Raw genomic sequence first — 19,398 nt, 5'->3', positions numbered from 1 at the left:
TTCTACAACTTCAGCAACTTAAATTACGTCTCACATACATGACCCACGTGATTAAAAAGACAAAAACACAGCGTTAAGCATTTATGTTTATTAGAAATATGTCAACAATAAAAAAAGAATGTTCACTGTAATTCACAATTTTCCCCTATACATATTGTTAAATTGCAATTAGAATTTGGTCATTAAACACTGCATCTCTCCAACATTGATTTCCCACAAGGGAGGCTCTGTTCTGGATGTGGTTAAGCAGAGAACCTGGAGGAAAGCAATAAGTCATGTGATGTTGACACCTAACTAAACTTCAGTTCAGGCCTTCTTCTGCAGGCAGACTGAGCATGTTGGTATATTGGAAAGATAAACAGTAACAATTAAATGGATGAATTCCATTCACAATACTTGAGTAGATGATTATTGGTCAGATGCAAACATTTCTGCAATGATTTCAGAATATACCAACTGTACAGACTTTCAACAAATAGTAAAGGGAAACATGTAAGCTATAGATTTAAGCAACCAAAACAAAAAGACCAGCTTCCTGGATATCTAATTCTAAAGTCTCTAAAAAGGGGCCCGTTGTAATTGTTTGTTTTAAAGAAGAAACTACACTATATAGTTGACTTAAACCACAACAATGGAAAAGGGTGTGCCTAATTTCAATAAATCACAATTATGTTCATGTCAATCTTTTTAACACATATTGCTCAATTAAAGACAAGCTTTTCCATCCAATAATATGTGCTTCGTTGGTAATATTACAGTAAAGCAAGATACCTGACAGGTGCAGTACAGCAAATGGAAGTGGCGATAGCTGCTCTGTACAATACCATGCATATCAACCTTCACTGGACTGACTGGGAAGGAAGGAGCTTGGAGCAGAGGTTATGTATTTAAATATGGCTGCTGGCTGTACATTTGTTTTTTACTGCCTTTAAATAAAGTGTAAATTAATTTTTCTTCCTTTCTCCATGATCTTTTATTTATTTTTTTCCCCCAAGAGTACCAATGCTTCTATTCCAAATCAGGCATTTCTGAAAGCACAGCAAACATAATTAGTACTTTCAATCCACAAGCTATTCTAAGGAAGAAACTGAGGAGTTCTTCACAGGTCACGGTTTCTTACTTTCATCATCACTGTCTGCAGTGTCCTCCTGGTGAAACAAAAGGCAGTGAAACATTACAGAAGGATCAAAGAAATCACTCAACAATAGAAATGCACCAATCAATCGGCCACCCATCAGGAGGCGATCGGCCACCCATCAGGAGGGCTGGGTATTGCGACCAATTTCCCAAATTGATTCAGTTTCGATTCAATTCGATGTGCACTTAAATATTGGAAATGTCTTAAATCTGGTACAAAATATACTTAACTTTTTTTCTTCATCATAAAAAACTTTAAACAGCTTAAACTTCATATAAAAAATCTCAAAAGCACAGTTCTGAAAAAGGAAATTCAAAAAAGAAATTTCAACTGCAAGTGTAATTGTATTGCAACATTCCATCACTGCACATTGCCTAAAGATATTGTTTCTTCAAGCCCAAATTAACAGTAAATTTGAAAGCTATTTTTCTGGTGATCTTATTTTGTTAGCTTAGTCATAGGGCATTGCGATTTTAGGTTGAAGTCCGGAAGTGTGCACTTGGTTTTTCTAGCACGCTTGACACTGCTCTATGTGGGAGATGAAGATGTTAACAGAAGTATCGGTCTTTTTCAGCGGTGATCGTACAACTCTTAGTTACAAATAACCGTTTCAGTCAGATGTGTACCTTGCATGATCATAAAGTAGTATGGTTCACTTCAAGCATGACCAAAGCCAGCATATGCAGGCAAAAAGCCAACAAAGCATTGGCTTTTACTTGTATGTTTATGGTTCGCGTAGAATCAGGTGATAATGTGAGGTTAGTAACTCCCTTATCTTTGTTTTGCCCCGGACGGCTTATTGTTGGCAGCTAATGTTAGCATAGTTAGTGTGATGCTGCAGCTGCTCCACGCACAAGACGACTACTTTATTTTTGGTCCCCTGGGTAGAGGCTAACTGTATGTTAGATCTTCACTAAGTTAACAATCGTCACAGCCATCGCGTAAAATACACTACAATTGTTATGGGAATCATAATCACTGGTGGACTGTGGTATGAGGCTAAACATGTTACACACCAAGTAAGAGCAAGCACGAGCAGACAAAAAAGTATGCTAGCCGCTAATATAGCCTGAAACAACACAATAAATAGTAAGCATTAAAGGGGAACTGCGCTTTTTGGGGAATTTTTCCATTCACAATCAATGTGAAACAAGAACACAGGTGTTTAGTTTTTTAGGATTGTAAAGATATAAACGCTTGAAAGATGTGGCTAATCTCTATATTGCCTTCAAATCCCCCTTAAACACGTGCGTACGTGTATGTGTGCGCGCGTGTGTGCACCCCACATGAAACGGACAGCGAAGACCTGTCTGTCTGAGAGAAAGACTACCATTATTGACCTACGGTTAACAACTAAGTTATTTCACTTTACCTTTTTCTGTGTTGATTGAGCTGTGTTGAACCAGCAAAAAAACGACATAATGTTAAATTAAGCTGTCTCTAATAGTTTATACAATAATGTAACTGCATCATAAAGCCTACATGAACTCCATGGTGTTCAGGGATGAATAGTCTCTCCTATTGCTATTGTACTATATATTCAGCTATAGTTAATAGGCGCCAGCGCCCCCCGCGACCCGAAGGGAATAAGCGGTAGAAAATGGATGGATAGTTACATTAATCATTAGTAATGTAGCAGCCTGGTTTTGAATGGCAGGGTCCCTGCTATCACATGTTGATGAAAATATAACATTTACATAATAAAAATCAACTACAGGCTTCCCAAATGCTGTAATAAATTAAGCATGAGTTGAGCACATGTCAGCATGTGGTCCCACTTTTAACTCTTTTTTTCCCCAAACGCTTATTGCAAACGCTTACTAATTTGACTTAGTAAGTCATTATTTTGACTTAGTAAGTCATTATTTTGACTTAGTAAATAACTAAGTCAAAAATATTGACGTACTAAGTCATAATAATGACATACTTAGTATCTCAGGTAAGTAGGACTGTAGGTAAGTAGGACTGTTTTGCGGTTTTGTTTTAACACTTACGGAAAAAATATTGAGATATACATCACCACTCAGCAAAGGTAGCGGAAAACACAACCAAAAATTGTAGGCCTACTTCACTACAGTCTGTAGTCTATTGCCCCGCCCATGCTGTGGTGGCAGCGATGAGGTGAAGAAATGATGGCGACAGGCCGAGTTGCACTGTTCCTTACACCCACCCACCCGTCCCGGGCAACGCCCCCTCCCCGGGAGAGTCACCACCATTTAACTAACACATTTTCTGGGGGAAACACTGTACATGATATAGTGCACACATTCATACTGTAACAACCAGCTGGTGTTAATGTTTTATGTTTGCGAAATATGCCCAGCTTGGCAACTCGAGAACAGTTTTGACTTGGGCTTACATGGTAAACAACTCAAATGAATGTTTTATCCAGATGCATACATTTGTCCAAATGTGGCCAAGGAGAAGCATTGTGGGTTTCCTGGACGCGTCTACATCGCTAAAAGAAAAATCTAAGAAAGAAAATCCCTCTGCCATCTTCCACTGGTTTTTTTAATATATAAATCACCCGCTTGACTCTCGCGTCATCATTTGGGATGTGCGTGTCTGTTGTGATTTCCCTTCCTGGTTTGATGACCCATCCTATCTTGCCTCTGATTGGCCTGTCCGTAATGTTTTGCTCTAATCTTAATCAATCGTGACTCATCATAGTAAACAACCAACCAGTCATGGATGTTCTTATATGTGTTTGCATGTCTTGGTAGGAGGAAGGGGAGGGGCTTAGTAGCAAGTGGGAAGCGGGGGAGAACAAGGAACAAAACAAATAAGCGGCGTTTGGTCATTTTAACGTGAAATTAATTATATCGATATTACGATATTTTCTTAATTCATATCTTGTTTGTAAATACATCAATATATCTTAAAAACTCGATACATCGCCCAGCTCTAGTTGACACTCGGCAAAAGAAAGGAGAGAAAGTTAAAGAGAAACATATTTCAAATTAATTTGGGCATTTCTTTTTCAAGCTTGTGTAGACTACCCAAATTCTTCTGACATTACAGGTACTACAGCTTCCTCCCACCTCCAAAGACATGCACCTGGGGATAGGTTGATTGGCAACACTCAATTGGCCCTAGTGTGTGTGAATGTTGTCTATCGGTGTTGGCCCTGCGATGAGGTGGCGACTTGTCGAGGGTGTACCCCGCCTTCCGCCCTAGTGCAGCTGAGATAGACTGCAGCACCCCAGGGACCCCGAGAGGGACAAGCGGTAGAAACTGGAATGGAATTGTCCACAGACATGAATGTGAGTGTGAATGATTGTCTATATATGTACCCAGCGAGTGGCCATGCCAATTTTGGTTAGCCTTGTCTATTACACGTTAGCATTAAGCTGGAGGTGCACCTGCTGGATGTGGGGGTCAAGGGTTGGTATGGTTGCACGTGGTTTGCAGTTGTGAGGCCAGTTGGCTGTACTGACAAATTCTCTGAAACGCCTTTAGAGACGACTTATGGTAAAGAAATAAACATTCAATTCACGGGCAACAGCTCTGGTGGACATTCCTGCAGTCAGCATGCCAACTGCACGCTCCCTCAGAATTGCAACATCTGTGGCATTGTGCAGTGTGATAAAACAGCACGTTTCAGATTGGCCTTTTATTGTGGGCAGCTTAAGGCACACCTATGCAATAATCATGCTGTTTAATCAGCATCTTGATATGCCAACTTGTGAGGTGGGTTATCTTGGCAAAGAAGAAATGCTCACTAACACATATTTAGAAAGATTTGTGAACAATACTTGAGAGGAATAGGTCTTTTTTTCCTATAAAAGTTTTAGATCTTTGAGTTCAACTCATGAAAAATGGGAGCAAAAACCAAAGTGTTGCATTTATATTTTTGTTCAGTGGTATTTTTGTCATCTCTAATTCTGACTGTACATGATTGGCAAACTAACTTGCAACATATAGGGAGGGCAGAATATAGTGTAGCCTGTGTTACATTTTACAATAAGCAGCAACAAATGCGTGTGACGTTGGGGAACTTGCTTTTTTGCCATACCAGAATATAGCACTTGCTTCAATGCAACCACGGTGGGAGACAAGGAAAGACTGGTGTGTTGTTAACTTTAACATTAATAAGCTTACAATGACATGCAGAGATAGGGCTGCACAATTATGGCCCAAATAATAATCATTATTTTTATCACGATTATTTTCCTGTTTTTTTTACCCTTTCTATTTTAAACAAACAGTATGTGAACTAGGCTTTAATTTAAAAATAAAACAACCACAAATAATTTATCAGTTATAAAATAAAATTTACAAAAGAAAAAGACCTAACTCAAAATAAATATACCATTGCAGAGTTCGATCATGAAGTGCAAACAAGTGAGAAAAAAAAGATTATGCACAAAAGGCACATACCCCAAGGAACACACTGTACTGCTCCCAGTAATATAGGACATGTCTTTGATAAATAAAACGGTATTACATCCGTTACTTATGCGTGTCTTTGAGAGGTGGATGGATATGGGGTCCCTTGGTGCACAGTTGATGTTACAGTAGTCTGTACGTAGGGTGTTCGTGTCGGTGGCGGACGGATCACTCTGTGAGCAACTATAACTCTGGATTATTAGCTTTACGTCATGGGCAAAATATGGCAGTTGAGGAAAGAAGGGAAGTGTTTTTAATGCTTAACCTGTCGCCACAACTTAAAAATGTTTTTCAAAGTGCACACAACGCAGATTTGCCATGCAACTTGGTTTATATGCGCGGGAGCATTCCCGGGTTTGCGGGATCAAGCAGGAGGATTCCTAGAGAACGATGAGGCGTGCAGGAAACAGTGTTCCAGGGTTAAAATGTGGGTCACTCTTTTTACATAACACATTTGTTTAGCCGTTTCAAAGAAAATATATGCATCATTGCAAATCATAATTACCATGTCATATATATATGTCACAATGACAACGCACCGAGCCTATTACTTTATATATACTGTAATATGATTGTTTGTTTTTCAGTCAGTACAGATGTGTCCTATGGAATTGTGTTGGGCATTACAAACTCAAAAGTGATTCAGATGCTGACGCAGGCGGAGCTTAAGGCTAATGCCGTCGCAAGGCGATTGTGTTACTGCGCTAGATAAACAATTCCTCTATATTCGCTCTTACAATAATAATGTCACTACAGCTTGGTTATTATACAGGTTACGGAAAGTAAATTAAGAATTGTTGGTGGTTTCTGAATGTTGAGTGATTTCGAGGCAGAATGGAATGCACCCATTTGCAGCATTGCTTGCCACTTACAAATGAGACTAAAAAATAAAATAAGTGTGTTCTTGTTTCTCAAAAGAATTGTGACGAAGACAGGTAGAAAAAAAGTGTAGTTCCCCTTAAAGAAGTCTCGATGAAACCACGTTACAGCACACAATTAGATGCTTACAGTGATTATATGCTATATTCATTTTCAAAAAAATAATCTTTTATCATTTACAAACTCAGAGGAAAAAGTCCCTGGATACAGGATGAGTTTGAGGAGTAATGTCAAAAGATTTAAATGAGTAGTAGCTGGTAGTTTAGGCTTTTGTTTAGTTGGTGCGTACTGTTGACTTTGTTTTATTCAAACAATTGAGTACAGTAATTTAAGAAAATAGGAAACAACTTTAAATATTGTGTTGATATTGTTACATAGTCAATAGCGCTCACAATAAGTACATTTTAAAAATTACAAGTAATACATATATTGGATGATCTAACTCATGAATGACCAGATTTGGCCGTATAAAATCCTATCAAAAAAAAGACGGATAGGTCTCATGAGTGGCGCAAGTAAAACAAAATATATTCTTACATCTTCTTCACCATCCATACCAGGTTGGAAACCATCACCTCCCATGTTATTCATCATCTGCAATTGCAAAAGCAAATTATTAATGTTCAGACAATTCAATGAACAAGGATCTTTGCTTTTTTTATCTGTTAAAAATGATGACAACTCGATGGATTCTAATGTCAGGTGAGAGAATACGCAAAGATACAAAGAAACACTTGAATAAAGATTTAATGAACAGTGCTGGGGTACAAAGACTATTGTGGGTTCATATGAGTGTCCTCTCTCTCCTGCGTTACATAAAGCCTTGTTAGTTTGTCTCCATCTGCTTAATTTCAGATCAATCTTTGTTTTGCACAGCTATCAAGGCAAAAAATAAAGGAAATGTCAACACAACAATGGAAAACAATGGAAACAAAAATCTAAAAACATATTGAACACTTAATAACCTCTTAAAACCAAAGTGCAAAAATAGGTAATACGTTAGACATGGTTAATTAAGTGTAACAAAATAGTGCAAAGTGTGAAAATGTAAACAGAAAATCCTGAGAAGAACTATTTTAAGGATAAGGTGGTGTGGTATTACCAATTACAAGCGCCTCGGTCTGACTACAGTCCTTTTTAAAAAATCCCCCAAAACTGCTGTACTGTCATGTAGGACCAGGCAATATGGTGGGGAAAAAAAAGAACACGATAAATGTTTTCATATTATCCGATTTTGATATACATTTTTTTATATTATTAAAGCAGATTGTCCCGTGCAGGATTATACCAATTACTGCAGCCCTACTTTTTACTACTGCAGTACCTCGTAACAGACATTAAGGTAATATATGCTAACAGCTGACAACTGTCATTTTGTTTATATCTATATTTGTGTTTACTAGGTGCAACTGTACAGGTGACCCATGCTACAGTCCGTACCTGGTTTTAGTGCCACGGTTTTGCTTCTTTTTCGGTACATTTTGTGGGGGTAAAGAAAACTTTTTTCCTCTCAAAGTTATGTTTTTTTGCTTGTTATCTCAAATATTCTGCAGTAAACAACATATAATTGGTGTAGTGACTACTGTAAGACTTTTATCTTAAGTTAACATTTTGTCAACAACACTTTATAATGGTAAATTATTATTTTAAATTACTTGTATACACAAGCATGTGATTTGAACTTAATGAAAAAGACTGAAAATAAGCTGGGGTCTGGGGGCCGCATCCAAATCTTGCTTGGTTATAGGTGACCAAATACTTATTTTTAGAGGAATTTACCAATTAATGAATTAAAAATCCTACAATGTAATTTCCTGGATTATTTTCCCACATTCTGTCTCTCATAGTTGAAGTGTACCTATGATGAAAATTACAGGCCTCGCTCATCTTTAAGTGGGAGAACTTGCACAATTGGTGAATGACTAAATACTTTTTGCCCCACTGTATGTATACAGTACATGTACGTACAGTGGGGAAAAAAGTATTTAGTCAGCCACCAATGCCGTATCCTTCTGCAGCACGCTACAAATACTTCTCCCAAAATGCATTTTTTAAATGAATTTATGGGAGAGCGTCAGTAATGACGAGACGGAGGGCCACCTGTTGTAAAAAGTGCTTACGTCTGAGAACTGATCAAAGTTGCCCATCTCTTCTTCGGAGTCGTCCTCCCACTCTTTCCAGTTGTTAAAGTCAACACTGAGCCACCTCAACTGTGGAGAAACAAAGGCACCATAAAAATGCATTGTATTAGCCAAAATATATATACCCCATTATAGGTCAATTTATATAGCGATACAGATATATATCACAAGTCATGGTCGTATTACTTCTTAAAGTTATATGAAATTTTAAGAAAAACATACCAGACATCCATGCTACCACTGGCTATAATCATAGTTTTTTTAATTAACATAAAAATGTTCCTGCAAAAGAGCAGTATTGTTGCAAATACATTAACCACGGTCCAGATGATAAAATGACATCCAAGCAATAGTTACAGTGCATTCGTAAAGTATTAACAGCGCTTCATTTTTTCCTCATTTTGTTATGTTACAGCATTTTCCAAAATGAAATTCTCAAAATTCTACAGACAATACCCCATGACAATGTAAAATGTTTTAAATAATTGTTAAATAAAAATAAAATACATATCACAAATACGTACATATATACATCATTTGCTCAATACTTTGTTTAAGCACCTTAAGCAGCAATTATAGCCTCAACCTTTTTGAATACGATGTCAAAAGCTTGGCACACCTATCTTTGGGCAGTTTCGCCCATTCCTCTTTGCAGCGCCTCTCAAGGTCCATCAGGTTGGATGGGAAGCGTTGGTTTTCATCTAGGATGTCTCAGTACATTGCTGTATTCATCTTTCCCTTTATCCCTGACCTGGGCAAATCACAGCCCGTGGGCCATATTCAACCCGTTAAAGGGGACATGCACTTTTTTGGGGGGAATTTTACTTATCATTCACAATCATTGTGAGAGACATCCATCCATCCAATTTCTACCGCTTATTCCCTTCGGGGTCGCGGGGGGCGCTGGAGCCTATCTCAGCTACAATCGGGCGGAAGGCGGGGTACACCCTGGACAAGTCGCCACCTCATCGCAGGGCCAACACAGATAGACAGACAACATTCACACTCACATTCACACACTAGGGCCAATTTAGTGCACGCAGTCACGGGGAGAACATGCAAACTCCACACAGAAAGATCCCGAGCCTGGGATTGAACCCCAGACTACTCGGCACCTTCGTATTGTGAGGCAGACGCACTAACCCCTCTTCCACCGTGCTGCCCGTGTGAGAGACATAACGGAGTTATTTTTCTTTTAATGCATTCTACCCTGTACATAAGTCACTTTAAAGCGGAGCCAATATTCCGCCCAAAAACCCAATAAATAGGCATCCAAAAACCGCCAACAACACTCCATTTATATTTCGTGACTTGAAAACTAAACAAGTATAAGTGATATTGTTGTTAGAATCTAACGCTGACAAACAATAGCGACGCCGTGATCACAGGCTTGTGTGCCAATATTGACAAGAACGACTGATGAGCTGCTTCCTCATTTCCTTGTTCGTCAAACTTTATTCCAGATCATAAATCATGGCTCTTACCTGGATATTAGAACTACAAGGATGTATTCCGACAAATTGACAGCCAATTCAGACACGGCTATGGCGAGAAAGACACGCAAAGATGCTTGGTTCCACCCACCTTTTCTTTGCAAGAATTGTGATTCATTCTTAATCTAAACCAGTGGTCACAAACCTTTTCACACATATACATAAAAACACACTTAATACAGAGGCTAATTCATCCCTACAAGCCTGTTTCACAAGTTTCCCTGCTCGTGAGGGGATTTTTATTCCGCTGTCCCCCGGTATTGAGCACTGTATAACGGATAAACCACAGAAACCTTGACTATACATATATATATATATATTAGCAGGGAAACCTGTGAAACAGGCTTGTAGGGATGATATAGCCTCTGTGTTTTGAGATATATATATATATATATACCGTATTTTTCGGATTATAAGTTGCTCTGGAGTATACGTCGCACCGGCCGAAAATGCATAATAAAGGAAAAAAACATATACCGTACGTCGCACTCGTGTATAAGTCACTTTTTTGGGGGAATTTCATTTGATAAAATCCAACACCAAGAATAGACATTTGAAAGACAATTTAAAATAAATAAAGAATAGTGACAAACAGGCTGAATAAGTGTACGTTATATGACGCATAAATAACCAACTGAGAACGTGCCTGGTATGTTAACGTAACATATTATGGTAAGAGTCATTCAAATAACTAACATATAGAACATGCTATACGTTTACCAAACAATCTGTCACTCCTGATCGCTAAATCCGATGAAATCTTCTTCCTCGTTGTCGCTCCTGGTATGCGCCGCTAGCGTCCTTTCTTTCTGCTGCTCGATCGCCGTTTTCTGCTGCATATTTCACTACGTCCAGCTTGTAATCTGCAGTATATGATTTCCTTTTCGGTGCCATTTTTGTTCAGCCCTTCCCTTTATAAGTTACCGCCAATGTAGAAATGATCCATTGTAATAGCTACGGCAGTAGCATATAGCAGTTAGCATGTAACTAAATGTAACTATTCTTACATTTATTCTACATTCCATCAGCATTTCAGTTCAGCTTCAGCATTGGACCATTGCAATTTCTACAGAAATTGCTTCATCTAGGTCAGTGGTTCTTAACCTGGGTTCGATCGAACCCTAGGGGGTTCGTGAGTCGGCCTCAGGAGTTCGGCGGAGGTCAAGACACACCTGACTCATCGTGTAAATAGAAACTTCTCCCTATCGGCGTATTACGGATACGGCAACAGTTGACTGATTTGCAGGTGTGTAATTTGTTGTGAGTTTATGCACTGTGTTGGTTTTGTTGTTTGAACAAGGTGATGTTCATGCATGGTTCATTTTGTTCACCAGTAAAAAAAAAAACATGGTAACACTTTAGTATGGGGAACATATTCACCATTAATTAGTTGCTTATTAACATGCAAATTAGTAACATATTGGCTCTTAACTAGTCATTAAGTACTTATTAATGCCTTATTCGGCATAGCCTTATTATAACCCTAACCCTCTAACCCTGACCCTAACCAAATAACTCTAAATTAAGTCTTTATTACTTAGAATATGTTCCCATAGTGTCCAAATAACTCTAAATTAAGTCTTTGTTACTTAGAATATGTTCCCCATACTAAAGTGTTACCAAAAACAGAACTTTATCTTGAATCTGAAAAAAAAAACATTTTATTTTTCACTAAAGAAGGGTTCGGTGAATGCGCATATGAAACTGGTGGGGTTCGGTACCTCCAACAAGGTTAAGAACCACTGATCTAGGTCTAATAAATTAGCAAAATTTAAAAAATTGCATTGTCATTACAGGGTATTGTGTGTACAACTTTGAGAACAAAAATTAATTTATTGTATTTTAGAATAGGGCTGTAACACAACAAAATGTAGGAAAAAGGAAGCTCCGTGAATACTTTTCAGATGGACTGTATATTGTACAATGAACATTATGTTGCATTACAATATATATTGTGATATTGCAAAGCACTAATCGGATGCATTTCAATTTGCCAAAAGTGTACATTTGTGGTGAACCAACCTGAGCCTTCTCTTTTGTAATCCTCGGCCATGACTTTCCTGGCTGGGCTTTCCGTAAGTAGCACAACACTGATCTATCGGTGCGTTTATGTTTGGATTCCTGCATTTATAAGACAGAGATGGTGAATAAAGAAACACTTTGGTCGACGGAGAACAATACTCTGAACTTACATTTTCCTCAATGGCTTCAAAAAGTTCTATTTCGTTCACATGTCTGACATTGTCAGTTCCTCCAACACAACTGTGAAGAAAACAAACAACTTAAGTACAGAATAATAACTAAACAAACCAAACAAAAATAAACATGATGATGTGGAACATCTTAAATGTGTGTGGGACAGGCACATACAACTTAGACTGATTATTTCCATTATGATGCATACATACCTGAAAATAAACTTTGTTTTATCAAAACTGACTTTTACATCTTTGCTGTCCACAACACAGAACTCTATAAAAACAGAGTCTCTCCGGTCATACCACTTGGCACTTGCTGGTTGCCTGTGAGAAACATAAGCAAACATTTTAATTAGGAATGTTCCACACAGAGATCTATGTTGCCGATACGTATCATCTATGAGGGAGATTAGGGCTGGGCAATATATTGAGTTTGTAAAATATATCGATATATTTTTAAACAAGATATGAATTAAAAAAAATTGTAATATCAATATAATTTATTTCACGTTAAAATGACCAAACGCCGCTTATTTGCTATGTTCCTTGTTCTCCCCTGCTTCCCACTCGCTACCAAGCCCCTCCCTTTCCTCCTTCCAAGACGTGCAAGCACGTATAAGAACATCCATAATTGGTTGGTTGTTTACTATGATGAGTCACGATTGGTTGAGATTACGGCGAACATTAGGCAGAGGCCAATCAGAGGCAAGACAGGGCGGGTCATCGAACCAGGAAGGGAAATCACAACAGACATCCCAAATGACTACGAGAGAGTCGTAGAAAAGAAAGAGGGAATATTCAAGCGGGCGATTTATATATTAAAAAAACTAGTGGAAGATGGCAGAAGGATTATCTTTCTTAGATTTTTCTTTTAGCGATCTAGACGACGTCCAGGAAACCCATAATGCGTCTACTTGGCCACATTCGGACAAATGTCTGCGTCTGGATAAAACATTAATTTTAGTTGTTTACCATGCAAGCCCAAGTCAAAACTGTTCTTGAGTTGCCAAGACGGGCATATTTCGCACGAGAAATGCTGCCAAAAATGTATGCCGAAGGGAGGAAGATCATAGCCGCGCAATTAAGTAAAGTCACTTACTTGGCGCTAACCAGAACCGTACGTGTGTGACAGCCTATTACATCGTCGACTGGGAATTTATTTTTTATCTGAGTTTGATACATTTTGTATTATTTGCACAGCTATGTTATTTATTTTACGTACAAAGAATATTTTTAATTTATGTTATGTAATTCTGTGCTACCTAAACAGTTTATTTTCTGTGCTGTTAATACCCATCTTGATTAACAGGGTTAATAAAAGTGCCACTGACTGTTTACAGTACAGTTGTCATTCAGTTCAATTTCAGTGAATCTCGCTTTTAAAAATGAATATCTTTATATGTATACTTTCACCGGAAAATATATCGAGATACAAATTGAATATTGAGTTTAAGTAAATATATATCGAGACATACTTTTTCGTCCATATCGCCCAGCCCTAAGCGAGATTGGTCGATATCAGTATCTATCACATGTATTAACTGTACAATTTTTGATTCATTTATGATTAGTACTATTGACAGTTTAACAATATAAACAATATTTAAACTACTTCTTCATTCTCTTATTACATACAATTAACTTAGCAAAATAAAGTTAATAGTAAACAGTAACTAAAAAGCTATTTTAGGGCTCCACAATTTTAACTGTGATCACGATTTTGGCAGCGACAAAAAAATTAGGGTGATCGTCGGCGAGATAAACATTTAAAAACAGGCTTCGCTTCATTTCATACAAAGCATGTTCACAACTAACAGTCAGCCAACCACCAGTGGGCGACCGATAGGCGGTAGACTCATGTGAGAGCGAGTGACGACAGAGGTTGAAGGTAGATCAGACAGTAGCTCCCAAAAATATTAGGAAAAATAAATGCATTACTACATTGTAGGGCTGCAACTAACGATTAATTTGATAATCGATTAATCTGTCGATTATTACTTCGATTAATCGATTAATAATCGGATAAAAGAGACAAACTACATTTCTATCCTTTCCAGTATTTTATTGGAAAAAAAACAGCATACTGGCACCATACTTATTTTGATTATTGTTTCTCAACTGTTTGTACATGTTGCAGTTTGTAAATAAAAATGTATATTAAAAAATAAATAAATAAAATAAAAATTAAAAAAATTGCCTCTGCGCATGGCATAGATCCAACAAATCGGTGACTAAATTAATCGCCAACTATTTTTACAATCGATTTTAATCGATTAGTTGTTGCAACCCTACTACATTGGTGGCCTCCTCTCCCGCAGAGGTTCCCACAGGGTACTAACAGGTGCGCATTTTAACCCTGCAACACTACCGTACGCCTCGCCGTTCTCTAGGCACTACCGCTCGTTTCCAGAAACCCGGAAATTCTACCGCGCAGATGAACCCACAACAAATGCCAGAACTGGTTGCACGGTAAAGCTGCGTCGGTGTGCACATCCAAACAAATTATCGAGTTACGAAGACACATTACACATGAACAACACTTCCCTTCTTTTCTCAACAGTCATTTGCCCACGCTGTAAAGCTGATTGCCAACATAGCAGGCCACCCGCCACTAGCGCAGAGCCCTGACGAACAGCTACAAAAGCGAGGGTGCCTAAAATACAGATGACCATAACATCAACAGTGCACCAAGGGACGCCATATAACGGATATAATAACGTTTTATTTGGCCAAAGACATACATCCTATATATACTGTGAGCAGTACAATGAATGTGTTAATACTAGGGGTGTAACGGTACGTGTATTTGTATTGAACCGTTCGGTACGGGGGTTCCGGTTCGGTGGTGAACCGAACGAGTTTCCACACGGACATATTAAGTAGCGTAACGCACGTTGTGTAAACAATGCACACCGAGGCACAACACACGGCATGCTAGCAGCTAACGGGCTACGATAGACTGACCATACGTCCTCTTTTCACCGGACATGTCCTCTTTTGCGGAGCTGTCAGGGCGGAGTTTCTTAAATGCCTCAAATGTCCGGCATTTTGAGTTAGGGTTGCGTGTATTTTCAATGTACGTTCAGGGTTAAGAAGGGGTTAAAAACAAAACAAATTGTGTGCACAGCAGCATTCGTGAGGGAGGGGGCAGAGACAGAGAGAGCGAGAGAGTTATGATAAACGTGCATGCGTCACCAGGCTCTGCTTTTTATCCATAGATTTATCAGATTAAATTTTTTATTATCTATAGCAGGGGTGTAAAAAATGTGCCCCGGAGGCCATTTGCGGCTCACAGCTAATGTTTTAAAGGCCCACGGCACATTCTAAAAATACTATGAAAATAAACAAAAACATAACAAAAGTGAAATAAAAAAACTTAAAAGATTAAATGTAATTTAGAAAAAGTTCAATGTTGACTAATAAAACAAAGCTGGGTTTTTTTCTTTCAAACTGTCATTGCTCAAAACATAATATTGAATCAAAATCAATGTCATTATGAATTATTGACCTATCCAAGGTTCCGATTACTTCACATCAAATATTCCACTAAGAAAAATATTTTTGGTGGAAGATTTTGCAAATTTGGTAAATAAATAACCCAAAAATGTATATTTTGTTGTTTTCTTACTGTACCGAAAATTAACCAAACGTGACCTCTAAACCGAGGTACGTACCGAACCAAAATGTTTGTGTATCGTTACTCCCCTAGTTAATACCTAAGTATTTTACCTCAGACTTTACAGGAATATTGAAAATATTGTTATTCACACATTCATTGATAGGAAACAATTCACATTTTTAAAAGGTCCAGGCAAAGTACAGAATACAGAATACAGTACAGAATTATTGAATATTTTCAATAGCAGTTGGAATCTGTTCTTTATTTTTTAGGAAACGGTTGTGCCTGAGACTAGTAGGACAACTATTAATATTATCATAAAGTCCTCTAATTATCTCCCAAAACGTAATATCAAATCCATTGTGTTCTAGCACTAGAAAAAGAAAGTCATGTTCCAGTGAGTCAAGCGCTTTATAAAAGTCCAAGAAGAGCAGACGACCATCATGTGTAATTAAATTCCTGTATTCAATAATGTCAAGGACAGTCTTATGTTGTTATAAATGGAGCCTCCTTTGATGAATCCTGACTGTGTCTAAAAAGCGGCGATAATTTCTACAGTACCATGTACCTGTGACGCTGGCTAACATGGAAAGAAAATACTTAATACATGGCACAAAGTTCCAAGACTTCTACAGTAATATCTACAAAAATATCAACAGAAAGTGAAAAGCAAACCAAAATGTATATGTTTTCATATTGCGACACCGGAACCGGAAGTACTGATTTTAAAGACAGGACCGCGGACTGGCTTGTATGAAAATCTGTACTTTGATGCGCGACCAAATCTCTTCATGCCTCCACTTTCATATGATATGGCCATTCATTTGGAATAGAAAAATTGTTTTACATAAAAATTCACTTTCCACGATTTTTGGTTTGAAAAAACAAAAACCGGATCATTATCCATTATCCGATTTTATTGATGTTTGTAAAAATCGAAAATGGGAATTAAAACGACGAGTGGAAAATTCATTTCTCTATACCCTGTTCAAGGTTTGGACATATGTGTGGATTGCACATGCACAGTGTCTCTTTTCAGCTCCTTGTCTGTGAGTGACCCAGAAAAACAACGACAGAAGAGCAACGTTTGCCTACTCAATAAAGAACCAATAAATAAAATGTGTCACTTTCCATGTCTCTGGACATTAAAAAACAGAAAGGAACTCTTAACAGCGAGAAAATAGTTTTGACAACACAACTGTCACCGTTCTTTGTCTTATTCTTCTGTTGTTCCAGGTCAATCACAAACGAGGATCTGAAAAAGACGATCCACGCATATGTCCAATCCATACAAATTGAACAAGGACTCGAGAAATGCGTTTTCCACTCGTTTTAATTCCCATTTTCGATTTTTAAAAACATCAATAACGATGATCCGTTTTCCGTTTTTGTTTTTATTTTCAAACCAAAAATCGGGGAAAGTGGATTTTTATGTAAAACAATTTCTATTCCAAACAAAAAACTAATGGCTGCGACATGCATGGACCATACGGCCCGTGTACCTTCCATCCATTCCATTTCCAATTCTTAAATGCAAATCAAAAAACTAATTTCGAGCCATTTTTTCTATTTTTATTTGTGAAACAAAAGTTGGACAACTATTTGATGACACTTTTTTTTTTAAACGACAATAGGACTCCTGCTGAACAAAGATATTACAGTTATGCTAAAAACATAAATAAATAAATAGGTTACTGTACAGATAAATATATTGCACTTTTCCACATGCGTCCACGTTTATGGATGTAGGTTATATTGTCTCTTTTATTCCAGCGAGTTAATACATTTTGGGGGGAGTTGAGGGGATCATTTAATTATGATGCGTTCAATAGTCTTACGGCCTGAGGGAAGAAGCTGTTACAGAACCTGGAGGTTCTGCTTCGGGGGCTGTGGAACCTCTTTCTAGAGTCAAGAACCTCTTTCTAGAATGGGTGAATGTGGAAAGTGTCAAAGCGCTTTGAGTGCCTTGAAGGTCGAAAAGCGCTATACAAGTATAACCCATTTACCATTTAATGGACAAATCTAAAATGAATCTTTATCCACTATGCTAAATGGCTCCTACCGCAATACAGACGCGTACTAACAGTTAAACAGGCTGCGTGTTAACTGCCATTTTACTCGTCTATGTAATGCTCCCATGAGCCAAACCTCCTTAATCATCATCATTGACGAAGCAACAAAGTGACTACCAAGAGATAGGACTCGGTTCAAATAAGTGACCGGCTGTTAACCTAAACCTGAAGTGAACGCCACGGTCCAAACTTGGCCAGAGCGCTGATAGTCGAGAGCTTCTAGAACCTGCTAGAATGTCGTTGAATGAATCCTAAGCTAGCCACGCTAACAACAGCAGGTTAGTTTAGCCATGCGGTGCACCTGACACATGCCGTAACCTTAGCAGAAAAGTAGTCGTATTTCCAATCAATCTTTTCTCACGACAACAAAGTTGAACTTTGTGTACTTTAGAGGGCGTTCTAAAACATTCGAGACATTTGGCAAGTTAAAAGGCAGCTCGCAGTTCACCGCGGTAAAGGCCATCCTCCCGCCTTTACGAAGCATGTTGTCGGGCGGCTAACTTTAGCCGGCGACACCCGTACTAATCCCACTTTTTCCTGGCGCGCCGCACTCGTGTCACACAACTTACATGTCTGGACGTGAAGGGTGCGTTTATTTCGGAGAGAGGAGAATCTAATGAAGAGTGCTACTGCCCGCAGAGTCGGAACGGTTGCCACAGACTTGCAATGCAAAACGTCGCTAGTGCGTAGGTTGTTACGTAGTGGCGGACGTTGAGAATACCAACGGAGGCGCAAGTGGGTCCTGCTGCGATGACGTCACAGCAGCCTTCTGGAGCTTTCAGGCACAGCTGCTCGTTCCTGGACAATATTCATGACACATTTGTGCTTTGTTTTAAAGATGTGCTATTTGGTTTTACACTGTATGGAAAAAAAATTTGAAAAGGAATTTTACCTTTGCAACCTCATTATACTATTGGCTAAGTTTTATATTCATAAATGTAAGTTTTTCAATACCCGACCTGTTTTTTGTGCCTTTAAAAAAAGATTTAGAACTCTATGTTAAAACATTCTCTACCTATAACAACCAAAAGCTGTGAAAACGATGATGCTGTGTTCCAAATTTAAGTTATTTACTGAAATCGAGTGAGCCTATGGCTTTGCACTTTGTTTGTTATATATATAGTATATATATAACAAACAAAAAATTCAAAATGTATATATGATATACATTTTGCATTCTATTTTAGTTACTTTGAATTTACAACCCCATGGCACTGTTTTGTACTGTTTTTGTACTTACTTTGATTATTATTTCTCAACTTTATATAAATGTTGAAATTTATAAATAAAGGTGTATTTAAAAAAAAAAGGCACAGCTGCTCGTGAGTGGGGAAAGAGAATAACAATAATATGTAGAGTATTTAAAACTGCTCTACATGTTGTGTATTTTAATTTCAACACGTTCAACATTAATCAAAAGTAGTCAGTAATCAGCGGATGTTTTACATAAATAGACAAGCGGTAGAAAA

At 38.0% G+C, this 19,398-nt stretch overlaps 1 protein-coding gene across 1 annotated transcript; it reads right to left on the bottom strand.

Annotated features, from left to right (window-relative positions):
* Window positions 1-73: 73 nt before the first annotated feature.
* LOC133618658 (prostaglandin E synthase 3-like) lies at window positions 74-18,665 on the bottom strand. The gene is made up of 8 exons (XM_061979230.2): window positions 18,499-18,665; window positions 12,449-12,562; window positions 12,233-12,302; window positions 12,063-12,161; window positions 8,527-8,616; window positions 6,944-7,000; window positions 1,121-1,148; window positions 74-1,028 (listed from the first exon to the last, which is right to left on the bottom strand). Coding segments are annotated over exons 1-8 (480 nt in total). The 5' UTR covers window positions 18,501-18,665; the 3' UTR covers window positions 74-1,008.
* Window positions 18,666-19,398: the final 733 nt, after the last annotated feature.

This window comes from Nerophis lumbriciformis, linkage group LG01 (assembly GCF_033978685.3).
Source record: "Nerophis lumbriciformis linkage group LG01, RoL_Nlum_v2.1, whole genome shotgun sequence".
In the NCBI taxonomy this organism is placed as follows: Eukaryota; Metazoa; Chordata; class Actinopteri; order Syngnathiformes; family Syngnathidae; genus Nerophis; species Nerophis lumbriciformis.
The sequence above is the reverse complement of the archived record's forward strand: the minus strand, read 5'-3'. Positions and strand labels throughout refer to the sequence as shown.

Excerpts from the sequence above, each read along its gene's own strand:
- LOC133618658 (XM_061979230.2), bottom strand. Across the intron at positions 8,617-12,062 it reads TTACAAAAGAGAAGGCTCAG|TTGAGGTGGCTCAGTGTTGA; the intron begins GTTGGTTCACCA and ends GTTTCTCCACAG. Across the intron at positions 1,029-1,120 it reads TGCAGACAGTGATGATGAAA|AAATGCCTGATTTGGAATAG; the intron begins GTAAGAAACCGT and ends CTGTGCTTTCAG.